This window comes from Salvelinus namaycush, chromosome 35 (genome assembly GCF_016432855.1).
Source record: "Salvelinus namaycush isolate Seneca chromosome 35, SaNama_1.0, whole genome shotgun sequence".
Classification (NCBI taxonomy): Eukaryota; Metazoa; Chordata; class Actinopteri; order Salmoniformes; family Salmonidae; genus Salvelinus; species Salvelinus namaycush.
Genome location: NC_052341.1, coordinates 2532868 through 2550421, shown reverse-complemented (window position 1 = coordinate 2550421; position 17554 = coordinate 2532868). Strand labels below are relative to the sequence as shown.

General features: G+C 46.3%; 1 protein-coding gene across 1 annotated transcript in view; it reads right to left on the bottom strand.

Moving 5' to 3' along the window:
* LOC120029353 (serine/threonine-protein kinase LMTK1-like) overlaps nucleotides 1–17554 on the bottom strand; it is a 109450-nt gene that overhangs the window by 82006 nt on the left and 9890 nt on the right. Inside the window, exon 2 of the mRNA XM_038974583.1 lies at nucleotides 1006–1860. Within this exon, the coding sequence (XP_038830511.1) occupies nucleotides 1006–1860 (855 nt within the window). The remainder of the gene's footprint in view (nucleotides 1–1005; nucleotides 1861–17554) is intronic.

The following is a 17554-nucleotide window of genomic DNA, read 5'->3' as shown; positions in this document are numbered from 1 at the left end:
ACACACACACACACACACACACACACACACACACACACACACACACACACACACACACACACACACACACACACACACACACACACACACCATACCCCCTTCCATGGCTGATAAAATGAACAACACACACACACACACCATAATGACCTCAAATGCAAAAGACACACGTGTCATTATGCTATGGCAAATCAGAACAATGAGCGCTTTAACAAGCAGAGACCTTTAACAGCCAATCACAGGCTCCTACCTCTTCCTTCTGAATGTAATATTTATCAATGAGGCGGTTGATTCTGAGAAACTGAGAAATCAGCGTTACCATGGCCACCACTGTGAGGGAACGTCTACGGCTCTGACACGCCTTCCGTCATCTTCGTGACGACAGGTCAAATGACACTGACCTTATAGACCCCGTGACACTGACCTTCAAGGCCACCCCACTGGTCAATGTTCATTCACCCTCTCACATGCCGACAGTGGTCCGCCCCATTCTCCCTGAAGAGTAGGCCACATTTCTGTATTCTTCTCTCTGCGCGTTGTGTCTTCTCTACCCATTATGGTACCTCAGCCTTTCTCTAGGTGTTTCTCAAAATGCGTACTACCGTTCTCCGAGCACGCAAATTGGAGCATGGGATGGTCAGAGTATGAATCCAAATCAAAGTATGTGAAATGGCACACGGATGGAACTTCTCGAATATGTACTCCGTTGGTACATATTCTGAAGGAAAGTATGCATGGAAATATGACGCAAACACGTTAAAACAATTACGCACAAAGCCCATAATAAGTAGAAAAGTCTAACTAGCTACCTTACGTAACATTAGTTTTAGGTCATCTTTGCCTGTGTAACCAGCTGACTAGCTAGATTACTGCAAATCACATATATCTAGCTGATAATTATGAAGTAAAACGTTTGATTTGTGCATATATTTTTTCGTCTGGCTGGAAGAAGGTTCAGTGAATGGGGAGATGCAGCTGGAGGTAACACAGGAGGGGGAGAGGAGAGACGCAGCTGGAGGTAACACAGGAGGGGGAGTGGGGAGATGCAGCTGGAGGTAACACAGGAGGGGGAGAGGAGAGATGCAGCTGGAGGTAACACAGGAGGGGGAGTGGGGAGACACAGCTGGAGGTAACACAGGAGGGGGAGTGGGGAGACACAGCTGGAGGTAACACAGGAGGGGGAGTGGGGAGATGCCGCTGGAGGTAACACAGGAGGGGGAGTGGGGAGACGCAGCTGGAGGTAACACAGGAGGGGGAGTGGGGAGACGCAGCTGGAGGTAACACAGGAGGGGGAGTGGGGAGACGCAGCTGGAGGTAACACAGGAGGGGACGTGGGGAGATGCAGCTGGAGGTAACACAGGAGGGGGAGTGGGGAGACGCAGCTGGAGGTAACACAGGAGGGGGAGTGGGGAGACGCAGCTGGAGGTAACACAGGAGGGGGAGTGGGGAGACGCAGCTGGAGGTAACACAGGAGGGGGAGTGGGGAGACGCAGCTGGAGGTAACACAGGAGGGGGAGAGGAGAGACGCAGCTGGAGGTAACACAGGAGGGGGAGTGGGGAGACGCAGCTGGAGGTAACACAGGAGGGGGAGTGGGGAGATGCAGCTGGAGGTAACACAGGAGGGGGAGTGGGGAGACGCAGCTGGAGGTAACACAGGAGGGGGAGAGGAGAGACGCAGCTGGAGGTAACACAGGAGGGGGAGTGGGGAGACGCAGCTGGAGGTAACACAGGAGGGGAAGAGGAGAGACGCAGCTGGAGGTAACACAGGAGGGGGAGTGGGGAGACGCAGCTGGAGGTAACACAGGAGGGGGAGTGGGGAGATGCAGCTGGAGGTAACACAGGAGGGGGAGTGGGGAGACGCAGCTGGAGGTAACACAGGAGGGGGAGAGGAGAGACGCAGCTGGAGGTAACACAGGAGGGGGAGTGCGAGTGCTTCTCAAGTGTATTGTTTTATGCGTTCTACACACTCTCCGTACTCAAGAGAACGACCTCGGGGGAGTGCACTCGGAGCATGAGAGTGTGGAGCATAGTAGTAGGGATACTGAGAAACACCTTCAGTCTCCTTTCTGTCCTTGTCTTTAGCTTTTCCAGTCTCTCTCCCTCTCCCCGTCTTCCCTCTCTCTTTTTGATCCCTCCTAAACTCCCTCAGTCTCAGCCTCCCCCCCACTCTCTCTCTCTTTGCTTCCCTATCTCTCCTCTCACCCCCTCTCCCTCTCCTCTCTCCCACTCTCTCTGATCCTCTCATACACTCCCTCAGCCTGTCTCAGCCTCAGCCTCAGTCACAGCCTCAGCCTGTCTCAGTCTCAGCCTCATTCTCAGCCTCATTCTCAGTCTGTCTGTCTCAGCCTCAGTCTCAGACTCAGTCTGTCTCGGCCTCAGCTTCAGCCTCAGTATCAGCCACAGCCTCAGCCTGTCTCAGCCTCAGTCACAGCCTGAGCCTGTCTCAGCCTCAGTCACAGCCTCAGCCTCAGTCTCAGCCTCAGTCACAGCCTCAGCCTCAGTCTATCTCAGTCTCAGTTTCAGCCTCAGCCTGTCTCTGTCTCAGGCTCAGTCTGTCTCAGCCTCAGACTCAGCTCAGCCTCAGTCTCAGCCTCAGCCTGTTTTAGCCTCAGCCTGTCTCAGGCTCAGTCTGACTCAGCCTCAGTCTCAGCCTCAGTCTCAGCCTCAGCCTCAGCCACTTAACCTCTGAACCGTGGCTGAAATAATCCAACTGAGCCCTGGCTGACAGAATCCCACTGAGCCCTGGCTGACAGAATCACACTGAGCCCTGGCTGACAGAATCACACTGAGCCCTGGTTGACAGAATCACACTGAGTCCTGGCTGACAGAATCACACTGAGCCCTGGCTGACAAATGGAGACAGAGGGGTGGGGGGGTGGAGACAGAGCGAGGGGAGGAGATGGAGGGAGAGGGAGAGGGGGAGATGGAGACAGAGGGGGTGGGGGAGATGGAGACAGAGGGAGAGGTGAGATGGAGACAGAGGGGGTGGGGGGAGATGGAGACAGAGGGGGTGGGGGGCACCCACCCCCTCTGTGCACCCACAAAATGAGGTGGAAACTGAGCTGCCAAATGTATGGCCATATTTGCACATAATATGACATTTGAAATGTCTTTATTCTTTTGTAATGTTCACTGTTAATTTGTTAATTGTTTATTTCACTTTTGTTTATTATGTAAACATATGTTTCCCATGCCAATAAAGCCCTTAAATTGAATTGAATTGAGAAAGAGAGAGAGAGAGAGAGAGAGAGAGAGAGAGAGAGAGAGAGAGAGAGAGAGAGAGAGAGAGAGAGAGAGAGAGAGAGAGAGAGAGAGAGAGAGAGAGAGAGAGAGAGAGAGAGAGAGAGAGAGAGAGAGAGAGAGAGAGAGAGAGAGAGTGAGAGAGAGAGAGAGAGAGAGAGTGAGAGAGAGAGAGAGAGAGAGAGAGAGAGAGAGAGTGAGAGAGTGAGAGAGTGAGAGAGAGAAGGGAAAGAAATATAAATAAATAGAAGCTGAGAGAGAAAGAAGCAATGAAATATATTGATCTAATCTTGTGATACTAGTCAGTCAATCAGTGTAATGTTCTGTAGTGTCTTGTCCACTCTAATGATGATCTACTGTTTATCAGGCTCTAGTGTTCAGTCTGCAAAACAGAGACTACATCATAACACACTGGAAGTCAATTCTACCTCTCTGTCTGTGAGACAATCAATGGCAGCATCCCAAATTGCACCCTATTCCCTATGAGCCCTGGGCAAAAATACTGCACTATATGGGGAATAGGGTGCCATTTGGGATACAAACTACATATTGTTAATGGCCAGGCCCCTCAGGCTGGCTGGGAGATTTAAATGCATCAGAAAATTACATTATTCCAGAGACCCCTCTGTAATTCCCATGGACAGGGTAGAATATAATGGGCTGCTTTAATGTATTGTGTTTCATTTGAGAAGCCCACACATTGTTTTATACCAAAGGAGGTTCAGTACACCGCGGAGCAGACATTACACTGTGACTGAAACCGGAAGCCATTTTGAGCTGTTCAAATCAAATCAAATGTTATTAGTCACATGCCCCCGAATACAACAGATGTAGACCTTACAGTGAAATGCTTACTTAGGAGCCCCTTACCAACAATGCAGTTTAAAAAAAATACAGATAAAAATGAGAGGTAAAAGTAACAAGTAATTAAAGAGCAGCAGTGAAATAACAATAGAGAGACTATATACAGAGTCAATGTGTGGGGTCACCGGTTATTTGAGGTAGCATGTACATGTAGGTAGAGTTATTGAAGTGAATATGCATAGATGACCTACAGAGATTAGCAGTGGTGAAAAGAGGGAGTGAGAGGGGGGGGGGGGGGGCAGTGCAAATAGTCTGGGTAGCCATTTGACTAGATGTTCAGGAGTCTTATGGCTTGGGGGTAGAAGCTGTTTAGAAGCCTATTGGACCTAGACTTGGCGCTCCGGTACCGCTGGCCGTGCGGTAGCAGAGAGAACAGTCTATGACTAGGGTGGCTGGAGTCTTTGACAATTTTTAGGGCTTTCCTCTTGACACCGCCTAGTATAGAGGTCCTGGATGGCAGGAAGCTTGGCCCCAGTGATGTACTGGGCAGTTCGCACTACCCTATGCAGTGCCTTGCGGTCGGAGGCCGAGCAGTTGCCATACCAGGCAGTGATGCAACCAGTCAGGATGCTCTCGATGGTGCAGCTGTAAAACCTTTTGAGGAGCTGATGACTCATGCCAAATCTTTTCAGTCTCCTGAGGGGGCATAGGTTTGGTCGTGCCCTCTTCACGACTGTCTTGGTGTGCTTGGGCCATGTTAGTTTGTTGGTGATGTGGACACCAAGGAACTTGAAGCTCTCAACCTGCTCCACTGCAGCCCCGTCGATGAGAATGGGGGCGTGCTCGGTCCTCTTTTTCCTGAAGTCCACAATCATCTCCTTTGTCTTGATCACGTTGAGGGAGAGGTTGTTGTCCTGGCACCACACGGTCAGGTCTCTGACCTCCTCCCTATAGGCTGTCTTGTCGTTGTTGGTGATCAGGCCTACCACTGTTGTGTCATCAGCAAATGTAATGATGGTGTTGGAGTCGTGCCTGGCCATGCAGTCATGAGTGAACAGGGAGTACAGGAGGGGACTGAGCACGCACCCCTGAGGGGCCCCTGTGTTGAGGATCAGCATGGCAGATGTGTTGTTACCTACCCTTACCACCTGGGGGCGGCCCGTAAGGAAGTCCAGGATCCAGTCGCAGAGGGAGGTGTTTAGTCCCAGGGTCCTTATCTTATAGATGAGCTTTGAGGGTACTATGGTGTTGAACACCATAGTGTCTCCTGACCCCTCCTGACACCTCCTGTCTCAGCCTCCAGTATTTATGCTGCAGTAGTTTATGTGTCGGGGGGCTAGGGTCAGTCTGTTATATCTGGAGTACTTCTCCTGTCTTATCCGGTGTCCTGTGTGAATTTAAGTATATTCTCTCTAATTTTCTCTTTCTCTCTTTCTTTCTCTCTCTCGGAGGACCTGAGCCCTAGGACCATGCCTCAGGACTACCTGGCATGATGACTCCTTGCTGTCCCCAGTCCACCTGGCCGTGCTGCTATTATTATTTGACCATGCTGGTCATTTATGAACATTTGAACATCTTGGCCATGTTCTGTTATAATCTCCACCCTGCACAGCCAGAAGAGGACTGGCCACCCCTCATAGCCTGGTTCCTCTCTTGGTTTCTTCCTAGGTTTTGGCCTTTCTAGGGAGTTTTTCCTAGCCACGGGCATCTACACCTGCATTGCTTGCTGTTTGGGGTTTTAGGCTGGGTTTCTGTACAGCACTTTGAGATATCAGCTGATGTAAGAAGGGCTATATAAATACATTTGATTTGATTTGAACACTGAGCTGTAGTCAGAGTGGGTCTAGGGTTTCTGAGATAATGGTGTTGATGTGAGCCATGACCAGCCTTTCAAAGCACTTCATGGCTACAGACGTTTCCTTTGTGTTCTTGGGCACAGGGACTATGGTGGTCTGCTTCAAACATGTTGGTATTACAGACTCGGACAGGGAGAGGTTGAAAATGTCAGTGAAGACACTTGCCAGTTGGTCAGTGCATGCTCACAGTACACTTCCTGGTAATCTGTCTAGCCCTGCGGCCTTGTGAATGTTGACCTGTTTAAAGGTCGTACTCACATCGGCTGCAGAGAGCGTGATCACACAGTCTTCCGGAACAGCTGGTGCTTTCATGCATGTTTCAGAGTTATTTGCCTCGAAGCAAGCATAGAAGTAATTTAGCTCGTCTGGTAGGCTCGTGTCACTGGGCAGCTCTCGGCCGTGCTTCCCTTTGTAGTCTGTAATGGTTGGCAAGCCCTGCCACATCCGACGAGCGTCAGAGCCGGTGTAGTACGATTCGATCTTAGTCCTGTATTGAAGCTTTGCCTGCTTGATGGTTCGTCGGAGGGCATATCGGGATTTCTTAAGCTTCCGGGTTAGAGTCCCGCTCCTTGAAAGCGGCAGCTCTAGCCTTTAGATCAGTGTGGATGCTGCCTGTAATCCATGGCTTCTGGTTGGGGTATGTACGTACGGTCACTGTGGGGACGACATATTCCAGTCTGTGCTTGCAAAACAGTCCTGTAGCTTAGCATCTGCTTCATCTGACAACTTTTTTGTTGATCTAGACACTGGTGCTTCCTGCTTTAATTTTTGCTTGTAAGCAGGAATCAGGAGAATAGAATTATGGTCAGATTTGCCAAATGGAGGGCGAGGGAGAGCTTTGTATTCGTCTCTGTGTGTGGAGTATAGGTGGTCCAGAGTTATTTTCCCCCTGGTTGCACATTTAACATGCTGAAAGAAATGAGGTAAAACTGATTTAAGTTTCCCTGCATTAAAGTCCCCGGCTACTAGGAGCACCGCCTCTGGGTGAGCGTTTTCTTGTTTGCTTATGGCAGAGTACAGCTCATTCAATGCTGTCTTAGTGCCAGCCTCTGACTGTGGTGGTATTTAAACAGCTACAAAGAATACAGACTCTCTCGGTAGGTAGTGTGGTCTACAGCTTATTACGAGCTACTCTACCTCAGGCGAGCAATAGCTCGAGACTTCCTTAGATATCGTACACCGCCGCCCCTTGTCTTACCAGACGCCGCTGTTCTATCCTGCCGGTACATCGTATAACCAGCCAGCTGTATGTTGATATTGTCGTCGTTCAGCCACAACTACGTGAAACATAAGATGTTACAGTTTTTAATGTCTTTGTGGTACTTTAATCTTCCACATAATTCGTCGATTTTATTGTCCAAAGATTGCACGTTTGCTAGCAGAATGGAGGGAAGTGGGGGTTTATTAGATCGCCTACGAATTCTCAGAAGGCAGCCTGACCTTCGGGCCCTCTTTCTCCACCTCCTCTTCATGCAGATCACGGGGATCGGGGCCTGTTCCCAAGGAAGCAGTGTATCCTTCACGTCGGGCTCGTCGCGGTCATGTACAAAATAAGTTAAAAAATAAGTTACAAACAATGCAAATAAAAGAACAAAAAAACAATCGGCTGGAGGCCATCTTCTCTGGAGGCCATCTTCTCTGGAGGCCATCTTCTCTGGAGGCCATCTTCTCTGGAGGCCATCTTCTCTGGAGGCCATCTTGTTGTTGAAGTCGCTTTGTCTTTACGTTTTTTTTTGTTATTGTTGTTTATAGAGGAAACAGAGTATCTCAGCAGGAACATGTATTCTTAAATGTTCTCCAGTTAAATCTATTGAAACATGAAGCAGAGCAGTTTGAATGTCTCTCCATTGACTGCCCCCCTAGCTGTTTCTACTGCATGCAGCTGTCCATGGTGCTGAAATACCAACACAGGTGGAGCCCAGCACTCCCTGTCAGCCCTGTCACACACACAAGCTATATTTACCAAATCATCAGTGTCAACCAGCAGAGGGATATGTGAAAGACATGCTTGACATCAACTCACCAGCTCAACACAGGTGACTCGTTGACATGCTCATGTTGTAATGCTGTGAAAGTTGCAGTTAGCCGTCCTTCGGACTGATAAGACCTAGCCTCCACCGTGTTCTACCGTCCATCCAATTCCACAGGGCTGAAGCAGCAGTGTGGTAATACGCCATGGCTCAAGGGTACCAGTGATATGAGCAGTCTGTCCCATGTTAGGACTGTGCTCCTGTGGTGCTATCAACAGTATTGCCACCTGTGACTGTTTTGCTAGGTGCTATCGACAGTACACCTACTGCCTCTGTGAGGCTAAATGCTACCAACAGAGGCAATCATTTAGGAGATTAGGGAGATAAAACAAGAAACACAAAGTCAGTTGAGGTAAAAACTCCTCTGCAGTCCACACTGGTTGCTGCTAGTTATAACAGAAACCAAAAAATCTGGATGACATGGCTTGTCCGAAACACAACCAAGGCTAACACACGCTGTCTATTTGTGGGTCAGGGCGCTAGCTACAGCTATCCTCTCTCTCTCTCTCTCTCTCTCTCTCTCTCTCTCTCTCTCTCTCTCTCTCTCTCTCTCTCTCTCTCTCTCTCTCTCTCAAAAAACAAGCGCAATGTTTTCCCTAAGCCCTCTTTAAAAGCCTCTTAAAAATAGCCCGTTCCCATCACAAATCTGACTGTGAGATGCTACATTTTGATAATCTACCCTCATAACATGATAAAACAAAACTGTCCGATTACGGTTTTAAAGCACACTCCACTATTTTTTAACACTCCTGTTTTAACACTCCTGTTTTGACACTCCTGTTTTAACACTCCTGTTTTAACACTCCTGTTTTAACACTCCTGTTTTAACACTCCTGTTTTGACACTCCTGTTTTAACACTCCTGTTTTGACACTCCTGTTTTGACACTCCTGTTTTAACACTCCTGTTTTAACACTCCTGTTTTGACACTCCTGTTTTAACACTCCTGTTTTGACACTCCTGTTTTGACACTCCTGTTTTAACACTCCTGTTTTAACACTCCTGTTTTAACACTCCTGTTTTGACACTCCTGTTTTAACACTCCTGTTTTAACACTCCTGTTTTGACACTCCTGTTTTAACACTCCTGTTTTAACACTCCTGTTTTAACAGTCCTGTTTTGACACTCCTGTTTTAACACTCCTGTTTTGACACTCCTGTTTTGACACTCCTGTTTTAACACTCCTGTTTTAACACTCCTGTTTTGACACTCCTGTTTTGACACTCCTGTTTTGACACTCCTGTTTTGACACTCCTGTTTTAACACTCCTGTTTTAACACTCCTGTTTTAACACTCCTGTTTTGACACTCCTGTTTTGACACTCCTGTTTTAACACTCCTGTTTTGACACTCCTGTTTTGACACTCCTGTTTTAACACTCCTGGTTAACACTCCTGTTTTGACACTCCTGTTTTAACACTCCTGCTTTAACACTCCTGTTTTGACACTCCTGTTTTAACACTCCTGTTTTAACACGCTTGTGAATCACTGGGTTTCTTTCTTCAAGGCGTAAAAGCAAGGTGCCTCTCTGTCTCTCTCCTATCCTTCTCCACAGAGCGTTGGCTGGTTCTGTACACTTGTGCTACTGTTGATGTAGGAGAGAGATAAAGGACCTGCGTATCAGATAATAATGTGAATCTAATAGAGTAATGTTAATTAGGCTATAATGATTCAAATCTGTTCTCTTCACCTGGGACATGAATGTGAAATGGAATGGTTTTCCTGCTATCTCAATGGATTATTCTCCAATTTATTTTACCATCCCACGCCTCTGTTATACACACACACACACACACACACACACACACACACACACACACACACACACACACACACACACACACACACACACACACACACACACACACACAGCATAGGGCCCCCCACAGAGCGCTCAGGCAGTTAGCAATCTGAAGCATCATTGCAGCAACCTCTCTTGAAACACTTTCGGTTGTTAAACAGAGAGTGGTTTTGGGATTAAAGCACAACAAATCCTGCAGCTTGAAACATGTAAAAAAAAAAATAATACACAAAAACAAATGAGTTAGTCAACACTATATACTTGAAATCCCCCAAGGGTAATCGAGAAATCAGTGGTGATGTCACTCAATAGACATCTCAACAACAGATGTTGCTGTGTTTAACTATGGTATGCTTACAGATATAGTTTAAGACCAGTATCCATTTAAATAACATGAACGAGCAGTACACTTACTGCAACATGAAAAGCTTGTCAATGCCATGACATTATCTATTTACTACAATGTTCTGACATTACTAATACAATGTCCTTTCTCTTCCAGTCAAATCATTACCACATCAATAGACAGTAGCTAGTACAGTTTGTTTACCAAAGTCCAATGATACTGCTCCTCCCCTCCCCTGTCCCATCCAGTGATTCATCTCCTCTCTCCTCTCCTCTCCCCTCTCTTATCTCCTCCCCTACCCTATCCAGTGATTCCTCTCCTCTCCTCTATTCTCTCCTCTATCTTCTCTCCTCTCCTACCCCACCCCTATCCAGTGATTCCTCTCCTCTCTCCTCTCTCCCCTCTCGTCTCTCCTCTCCTCCTACACCCCTATCCAGTGATTCCTCTCCTCTTTCATTTCCTCTCCCACCCCTGTCCTTTGACTCCTCTCCCCTCCCCTCCTGTCCGGTGACTACTGTCCTGTCCGGTGACTACTGTCCTGTCCGGTGACTACTGTCCTGTCCGGTGACTACTGTCCTGTCCGGTGACTTCTGTCCTGTCCGGTGACTACTGTCCTGTCCGGTGACTACTGTCCTGTCCGGTGACTACCGTCCTCTCCGGTGACTACTGTCCTGTCCGGTGACTAGTCCGGTGACTACTGTCCTGTCCGGGGACTTCTGTCCTGTCCGGTGACTTCTGTCCTGTCTGGTGACTACTGTCCTGTCCGGTGACTACTGTCCTGTCCGGTGACTTCTGTCCTGTCCGGTGACTTCTGTCCTGTCTGGTGACTACTGTCCTGTCCGGTGACTACTGTCCTGTCCGGTGACTTCTGTCCTGTCCGGTGACTTCTGTCCTGTCTGGTGACTACTGTCCTGTCTGGTGACTACTGTCCTGTCCGGTGACTACTGTCCTGTCCGGTGACTACTGTCCTGTCCGGTGACTTCTGTCCTGTCCGGTGACTTCTGTCCTGTCCGGTGACTTCTGTCCTGTCTGGTGACTACTGTCCTGTCCGGTGACTACTGTCCTGTCCGGTGACTTCTGTCCTGTCTGGTGACTAGTCCGGTGACTACTGTCCTGTCCGGGGACTTCTGTCCTGTCCAGTGACTACTGTCCTGTCCGGTGACTACTGTCCTGTCCGGTGACTTCTGTCCTGTCTGGTGACTTCTGTCCTGTCTGGTGACTACTGTCCTGTCCGGTGACTACTGTCCTGTCTGGTGACTACTGTCCTGTCCGGTGACTAGTCCGGTGACTACTGTCCTGTCCGGTGACTTCTGTCCTGTCTGGTGACTACTGTCCTGTCCGGTGACTTCTGTCCTGTCCGGTGACTACTGTCCTGTCCGGTGACTACTGTCCTGTCCTTCATAACAAACAACTGGGTTACAGTCAGTGACCGGGATAGCCAAAAGTTACAAAATACAATTACAGAATACCGTAAAGATCAATGTATCAAAATAAACTCTGGATAAGAGTGCCTGCTAAATGACCAACATGTAAATGTATATATATGAAAATCCCAAACGGAACTGCAAAGCACACTGGGTAGTATTATTGGCCTGTTTTAGGGTCATGTCTAGATGGGATTCATTTTAACCTCATTCTCCTAACCTGCTAGATTAATTATTCTAACCTGCTGCATAATAACTCCTAAACCTGATCAGTAAAGTCAATTTTGACAAAAGTTGTATCCCTTCTAGACAAAACCATGTTTTTGTCAGTGGTCATTAGAATAATACTCAGCATGCTTTGCAGTTGTCCATTTTTACATACAGTATCCATTTATATTTAGTTAATATAGCAAATGCTCTTATCACACCATAGTGCCATCAGACTTCTGATACCAATGCAGGGTGAAAGGGGGACACAAATTGGTGGACCACTATAAAGAAAAGGTATAGAAAAGTATTTTGTATTTTGAAAGAACAAATGACGGGCTCTCAAAAGTGTTTCGTTACAAAATACATTGGAGTGTAGTTTTCAGCCCAGTGTAATACCAATTACGAAATACTCAGAAGAAATGTAAATACATATTTCAAATACATGTAACAGAAATACTGCCCTTCTCTGGTCAGTCGGAGCCTTAGATAACAGAACAACCTCACCCTAACAGGGCTGCTTCCTCTCCACCAATATGCCTCTTCAGATGGCTCTATTGTTACGTCTCTGACAAGAGAGCAGACTGTCAACCCCATCCCCACCGGTCTTACCTAGACCTCTACTTCCTGTCTCTGTGGGGACCCAGGTGCCTCAGCCACTGCCTGCCCAGAGAGAGAGATGTCCAGCTGGGGTGTAAGAACCAGCTTAAACACCCTGCTTCTCTTTCCGTCTCTCCTCCATCCGACCGGTCACTGAGAAATGTGAAATGGAAAACCTGGAGGATTGTCTGGGACACCTGCCAAAACTGTCAGTAAAACCCCCATCAACCTTTGCTTCCTGCTGCTGCTGCTCGCTCAAAGCATGATGTCATCAACCCTCCACAGTGCCAAGCCAGGAAATGTAACTGTAACGTTACAGCACAGGACAAGGGAAGAGGGAGGGCAGACTCAATCCCTCTTTCCCTTCATCTATCTTCCCTCGCTCACTTCTTTCCCTTCATCTATCTTCCCCTCTCTCTCTTCCTTCATCTATCTTCCCCTCTCTCTCTTCCTTCATCTATCTTCCCCTCTCTCTCTTCCTTCATCTATCTTCCCCTCTCTCTCTTCCTTCATCTATCTTCCCCTCTCTCTCTTCCTTCATCTATCTTCCCCTCTCTCTCTTCCTTCATCTATCTTCCCCTCTCTCACTTCCTTCATCTATCTTCCCCTCTCTCTCTTCCTTCATCTATCTTCCCCTCGCTCACTTCCTTCATCTATCTTCCCCTCTCTCTCTTCCTTCATCTATCTTCCCCTCTCTCTCTTCCTTCATCTATCTTCCCCTCTCTCACTTCCTTCATCTATCTTCCCCTCTCTCTCTTCCTTCATCTTTCCCCTCTCTCTCTTCTTTCCCTTCATCTATCTTCCCCTCTCTCTCTCTTCCTTCATCTATCTTTCCCTCTCTCTCTTCCTTCATCTATCTCCCCCTCTCTCTCTTCCTTCATCTATCTTCCCCTCTCTCTTCTTTCCCTCCATCTATCTTCCCCTCTCTCTTCTTCCCCTTCATCTATCTTCCCCTCTCTCTCTTCCTTCCATCTATCTTCCCCTCTCTCTCTTCCTTCATCTATCTTCCCCTCTCTCTCTTCTTTCTCTTCATCTATCTTCCCCTCTCTCTCTTCTTTCTCTTCATCTATCTTCCCCTCTCTCTCTTCTTTCCCTTCATCTATCTTCCCCTCTCTCTCTTCTTTCCCTTCATCTATCCTCCCCTCTCTCTCTCTCTCTTCCTTCCATCTCTCTTTCCCAATGCGCCAATAGGGGTTGTAATCATATCAGAACACTTTTTTGGTGCCATATAGAAACTTTTATTAACGGTTCTTTATAGAACCTTAGGAAATAGTTATGTAAGGGTCTATATATAGCACCAAAAAGGGTTCCGCTATGGCTACAAGTCAAATAACCCCAATCTGGTACTATTTAGAAGCAGTATTGTTTTGTGTAATGTTTATGTATCTGGTGCTATTTAGAAGCAGTATTGTTTTGTGTAATGTAAATGTATCTGGTACTATTTAGAAGCAGTATTGTTTTGTGTAATGTATATGTATCTGGTACTATTTAGAAGCAGTATTGTTTTGTGTAATGTTTATGGATCTGGTACTATTTAGAAGCAGTATTGTTTTGTGTAATGTATATGTATCTGGTACTATTTAGAAGCAGTATTGTTTTGTGTAATGTTTATGTATCTGGTGCTATTTAGAAGCAGTATTGTTTTGTGTAATGTTTATGTATCTGGTGCTATTTAGAAGCAGTATTGTTTTGTGTAATGTTTATGTATCTGGTACTATTTAGAAGCAGTATTGTTTTGTGTAATGTTTATGTATCTGGTACTATTTAGAAGCAGTATTGTTTTGTGTAATGTTTATGTATCTGGTGCTATTTAGAAGCAGTATTGTTTTGTGTAATGTTTATGTATCTGGTGCTATTTAGAAGCAGTATTGTTTTGTGTAATGTAAATGTATCTGGTGCTATTTAGAAGCAGTATTGTTTTGTGTAATGTTTATGTATCTGGTACTATTTAGAAGCAGTATTGTTTTGTGTAATGTTTATGTATCTGGTGCTATTTAGATGCAGTATTGTTTTGTGTAATGTTTATGTATCTGGTACTATTTAGAAGCAGTATTGTTTTGTGTAATGTACATGTATCTGCTCGTTCTCTTACACATCCTCTAACTAAATCCCTGTTATTCCCTGTACCCCTTCTCAGCCTTCTCTCTCCCAATTATCCCATTCTTTCCTTCCATCACTCCCTCCCTCCCTCCCTTCGACAATAAAACTGGTGAGATTGTTGATCTGGACGACATTACAAGCTGAGGGTTCATGTACACTGCATCATGCAGACAGAGATGCAGTCCTTTCTGCAGTATGGCACTACACACAAAGACATATGGTGAAGACACAGTATAGGGAAAATATCCCTCTAAAATCCATCCGATCTCACTAATGTTAAAGGGATATACATCTGGAGGGAGTATGTGATAAGAGTCAGAGGCTACGTGCCACATGGCACCCTTTTCACTACTTAGTGCACTACTTTTGTCTATGTACCCTATATAGGAAATAGAGTGTAATTCGGGACAAAGCCAATGAGACTGACGGCCAGTGAGATACACACGAATGACCAGTCACAAGGTGCCAGTTTCTTCTACTGTATATATGTCATTTGGCAGACGCTTTTATCCAAAGCGACTTGTACAGTCACACGCACATTTATTTTTGGAACCCACTATCCTGGGGTTTCAAGCGCTATGCTTTAGCAACTGAGGATCTTGTCTGTTTTTTATTTTTTATTTTATTTAGCTAAAGTATGAAAACTTATTGAAGGGGAGAAATTACTATGGAAGTCATTTTACCTATAGGACAGTACCAGTGATGACAAGACAAACGAAGAGAGGGAATGGAGAGAGGGATAATGGAGAGAGAATGAGAGAGAATGGAGAGAGAATGGAGAGAATGGAGAGAGAGAATGGAGAGAGAGAATGGAGAGAATGGAGAGAGAGGGAATGGAGAGAGAGAATGGAGAGAGAGAATGGAGAGAGAGAATGAGAGAGAATGGAGAGAGAATGGAGAGAGAGAATGAGAGAGAGAATGAGAGGGAATGGAGAGAATGGAGAGAGAGGGAATGGAGAGAGAGAATGGAGAGAGAGAATGGAGAGAGAGAATGGAGAGAGAATGGAGAGAGAGAATGGAGAGAGAGAATGGAGAGAATGGAGAGAGAGAATGGAGAGAGGGAATGGAGAGAGAGGGAATGGAGAGAGAGGGAATGGAGAGAGGGAATGGAGAGAAGGAATGGAGAGAGAGAGAGAGAGAGGATGGAGAGAGAATGGAGAGAGAGGGAATGGAGAGAGGGAATGGAGAGAGAGGGAATGGAGAGAGGGGGAATGGAGAGAGAGGGAATGGAGAGAGGGAATGGAGAGGAATGGAGAGAGAGGGAATGGAGAGAGGGAATGGAGAGAGGGAATGGAGAGGAATGGAGAGAGAGAGAGAGAATGGAGAGAGAATGGAGAGAGAGGGAATGGAGAGAGAATGGAGAGCGAGAATGTGAAAAACAACTGAAACTTATTTTCACTGTGTCATTCATTTCACATCTCCAGAGAGAGATGGCCAATATAGGCCATACTGCACATCTCCTGCTAACATTGCTAAACACAGCTGAACATCCATGGACCAAATCAATTCACATGCCATCAACACAGCCACAACCACTTGGAATTGTGAGCTCCAAGAGGAAGCAAGGTTTCTTGAGAAGACTCCATTCTTGTTATTGTTGCGTTAGAGTTATTGTGCCCTTGGTCTTGTCATGTCTCAGGTGCCAGGAGGAAGGGGAGGCCTGGTCACCATGGGAACAACTTGAAGGCAATGCTAAAGACAGGAAATGATCTGGGACAAAACTCACTTGAGTTTAACAACAACAGCACTTCCTTCATTGAATAAAACCTTGTCTACTGTAATGCAGGCACCAACAATTCACAAGTCTCTCTCCCGTGACAGTGTTAACATTATAATGTTAAATCGAGTAAATCTAAATCGAGTAGCTGATTTGGTTCTGGGAGGCGAGATAAGGTATTAATTTAAAATATTTGCTTGAACTTCAATACACTTACAGGTGATTTAGTATAAGAAGTTTTCATGTAGAAAATCACAAATAATCTTAGCTGCTGGTCATTCATTTATTAATTCAATCTCCTGCTTTTACTCTGCCTGATCTGATAACTCTACTACAGACAATACATCCTCCAATAAGCTTCCTCCAGAAAATCCCCTGCAGGCTACCTTCATCTCATACCACTAACCCTTAACCGAGCAGGGTAGGATTATCTCCTACCTCAGTCTAACCCTTAACCCAGCAGGGTAGGGTTATCTCCTACCTCAGTCTAACCCTTAACCCAGCAGGGTAGGGTTATCTCCTACCTCAGTCTAACCCTTAACCTAGCAGGTTGGGGTTATCTCCTACCTCAGTCTAACCCTTAACCTAGCAGGGTAGGGTTATCTCCTACCTCAGTCTACCCCTTAACCTAGCAGGTTGGGGTTATCTCCTACCTCAGTCTAACCCTTAACCTAGCAGGGTAGGGTTATCTCCTACCTCAGTCTAACCCTTAACCTAGCAGGGTAGGGTTATCTCCTACCTCAGTCTACCCCTTAACCTAGCAGGTTGGGGTTATCTCCTACCTCAGTCTAACCCTTAACCTAGCAGGGTAGGGTTATCTCCTACCTCAGTCTAACACTTAACCTAGCAGGCTAGGGTTATCTCCTACCTCAGTCTAACCCTTAACCTAGCAGGGTAGGGTTATCTCCTACCTCAACCCTACCCTGCTAGGTTAAGGGTTAGACTGAGGTAGGAGATAGTCTAACCCTTAATCTAACAGGGTAGGGTTATCTCCTACCTCAGTCTAACCCTTAACGTAGCAGGGTAGCCGCCTAAGGGTTGACCTGGTTAAATCAAATAGAATTCCCTCAAGATTGCTCTGATGTCCAAAAAGATTTCAAATGAAAATGTATTGATTTTAAGTTGCATGTATTTTTTGTTTAAATCTACATTGGTCAGTCGGTGAATTGTGAAAAGTTATCCAAGGATTGTTCCATAAGGGTTGTGTTTTTAGGGAGAGATGTTGGTTCTTGTAGAATACGTTTCATTTTCTTCCATGTTGTTATAGTGTTCGTAACTACAAAGTTGTTCATGTTCTTAGCTTTATCCTTTGAAAATAGACACGTGAAAAGACTCTGGGGATGAGCATGCACATCTTCACTATGTACCCATTGTTCCTCTTTAGTGGATTTAACTAAATCTGGCAAGTAAAAGTCCTGGGTTGATACAATTCCA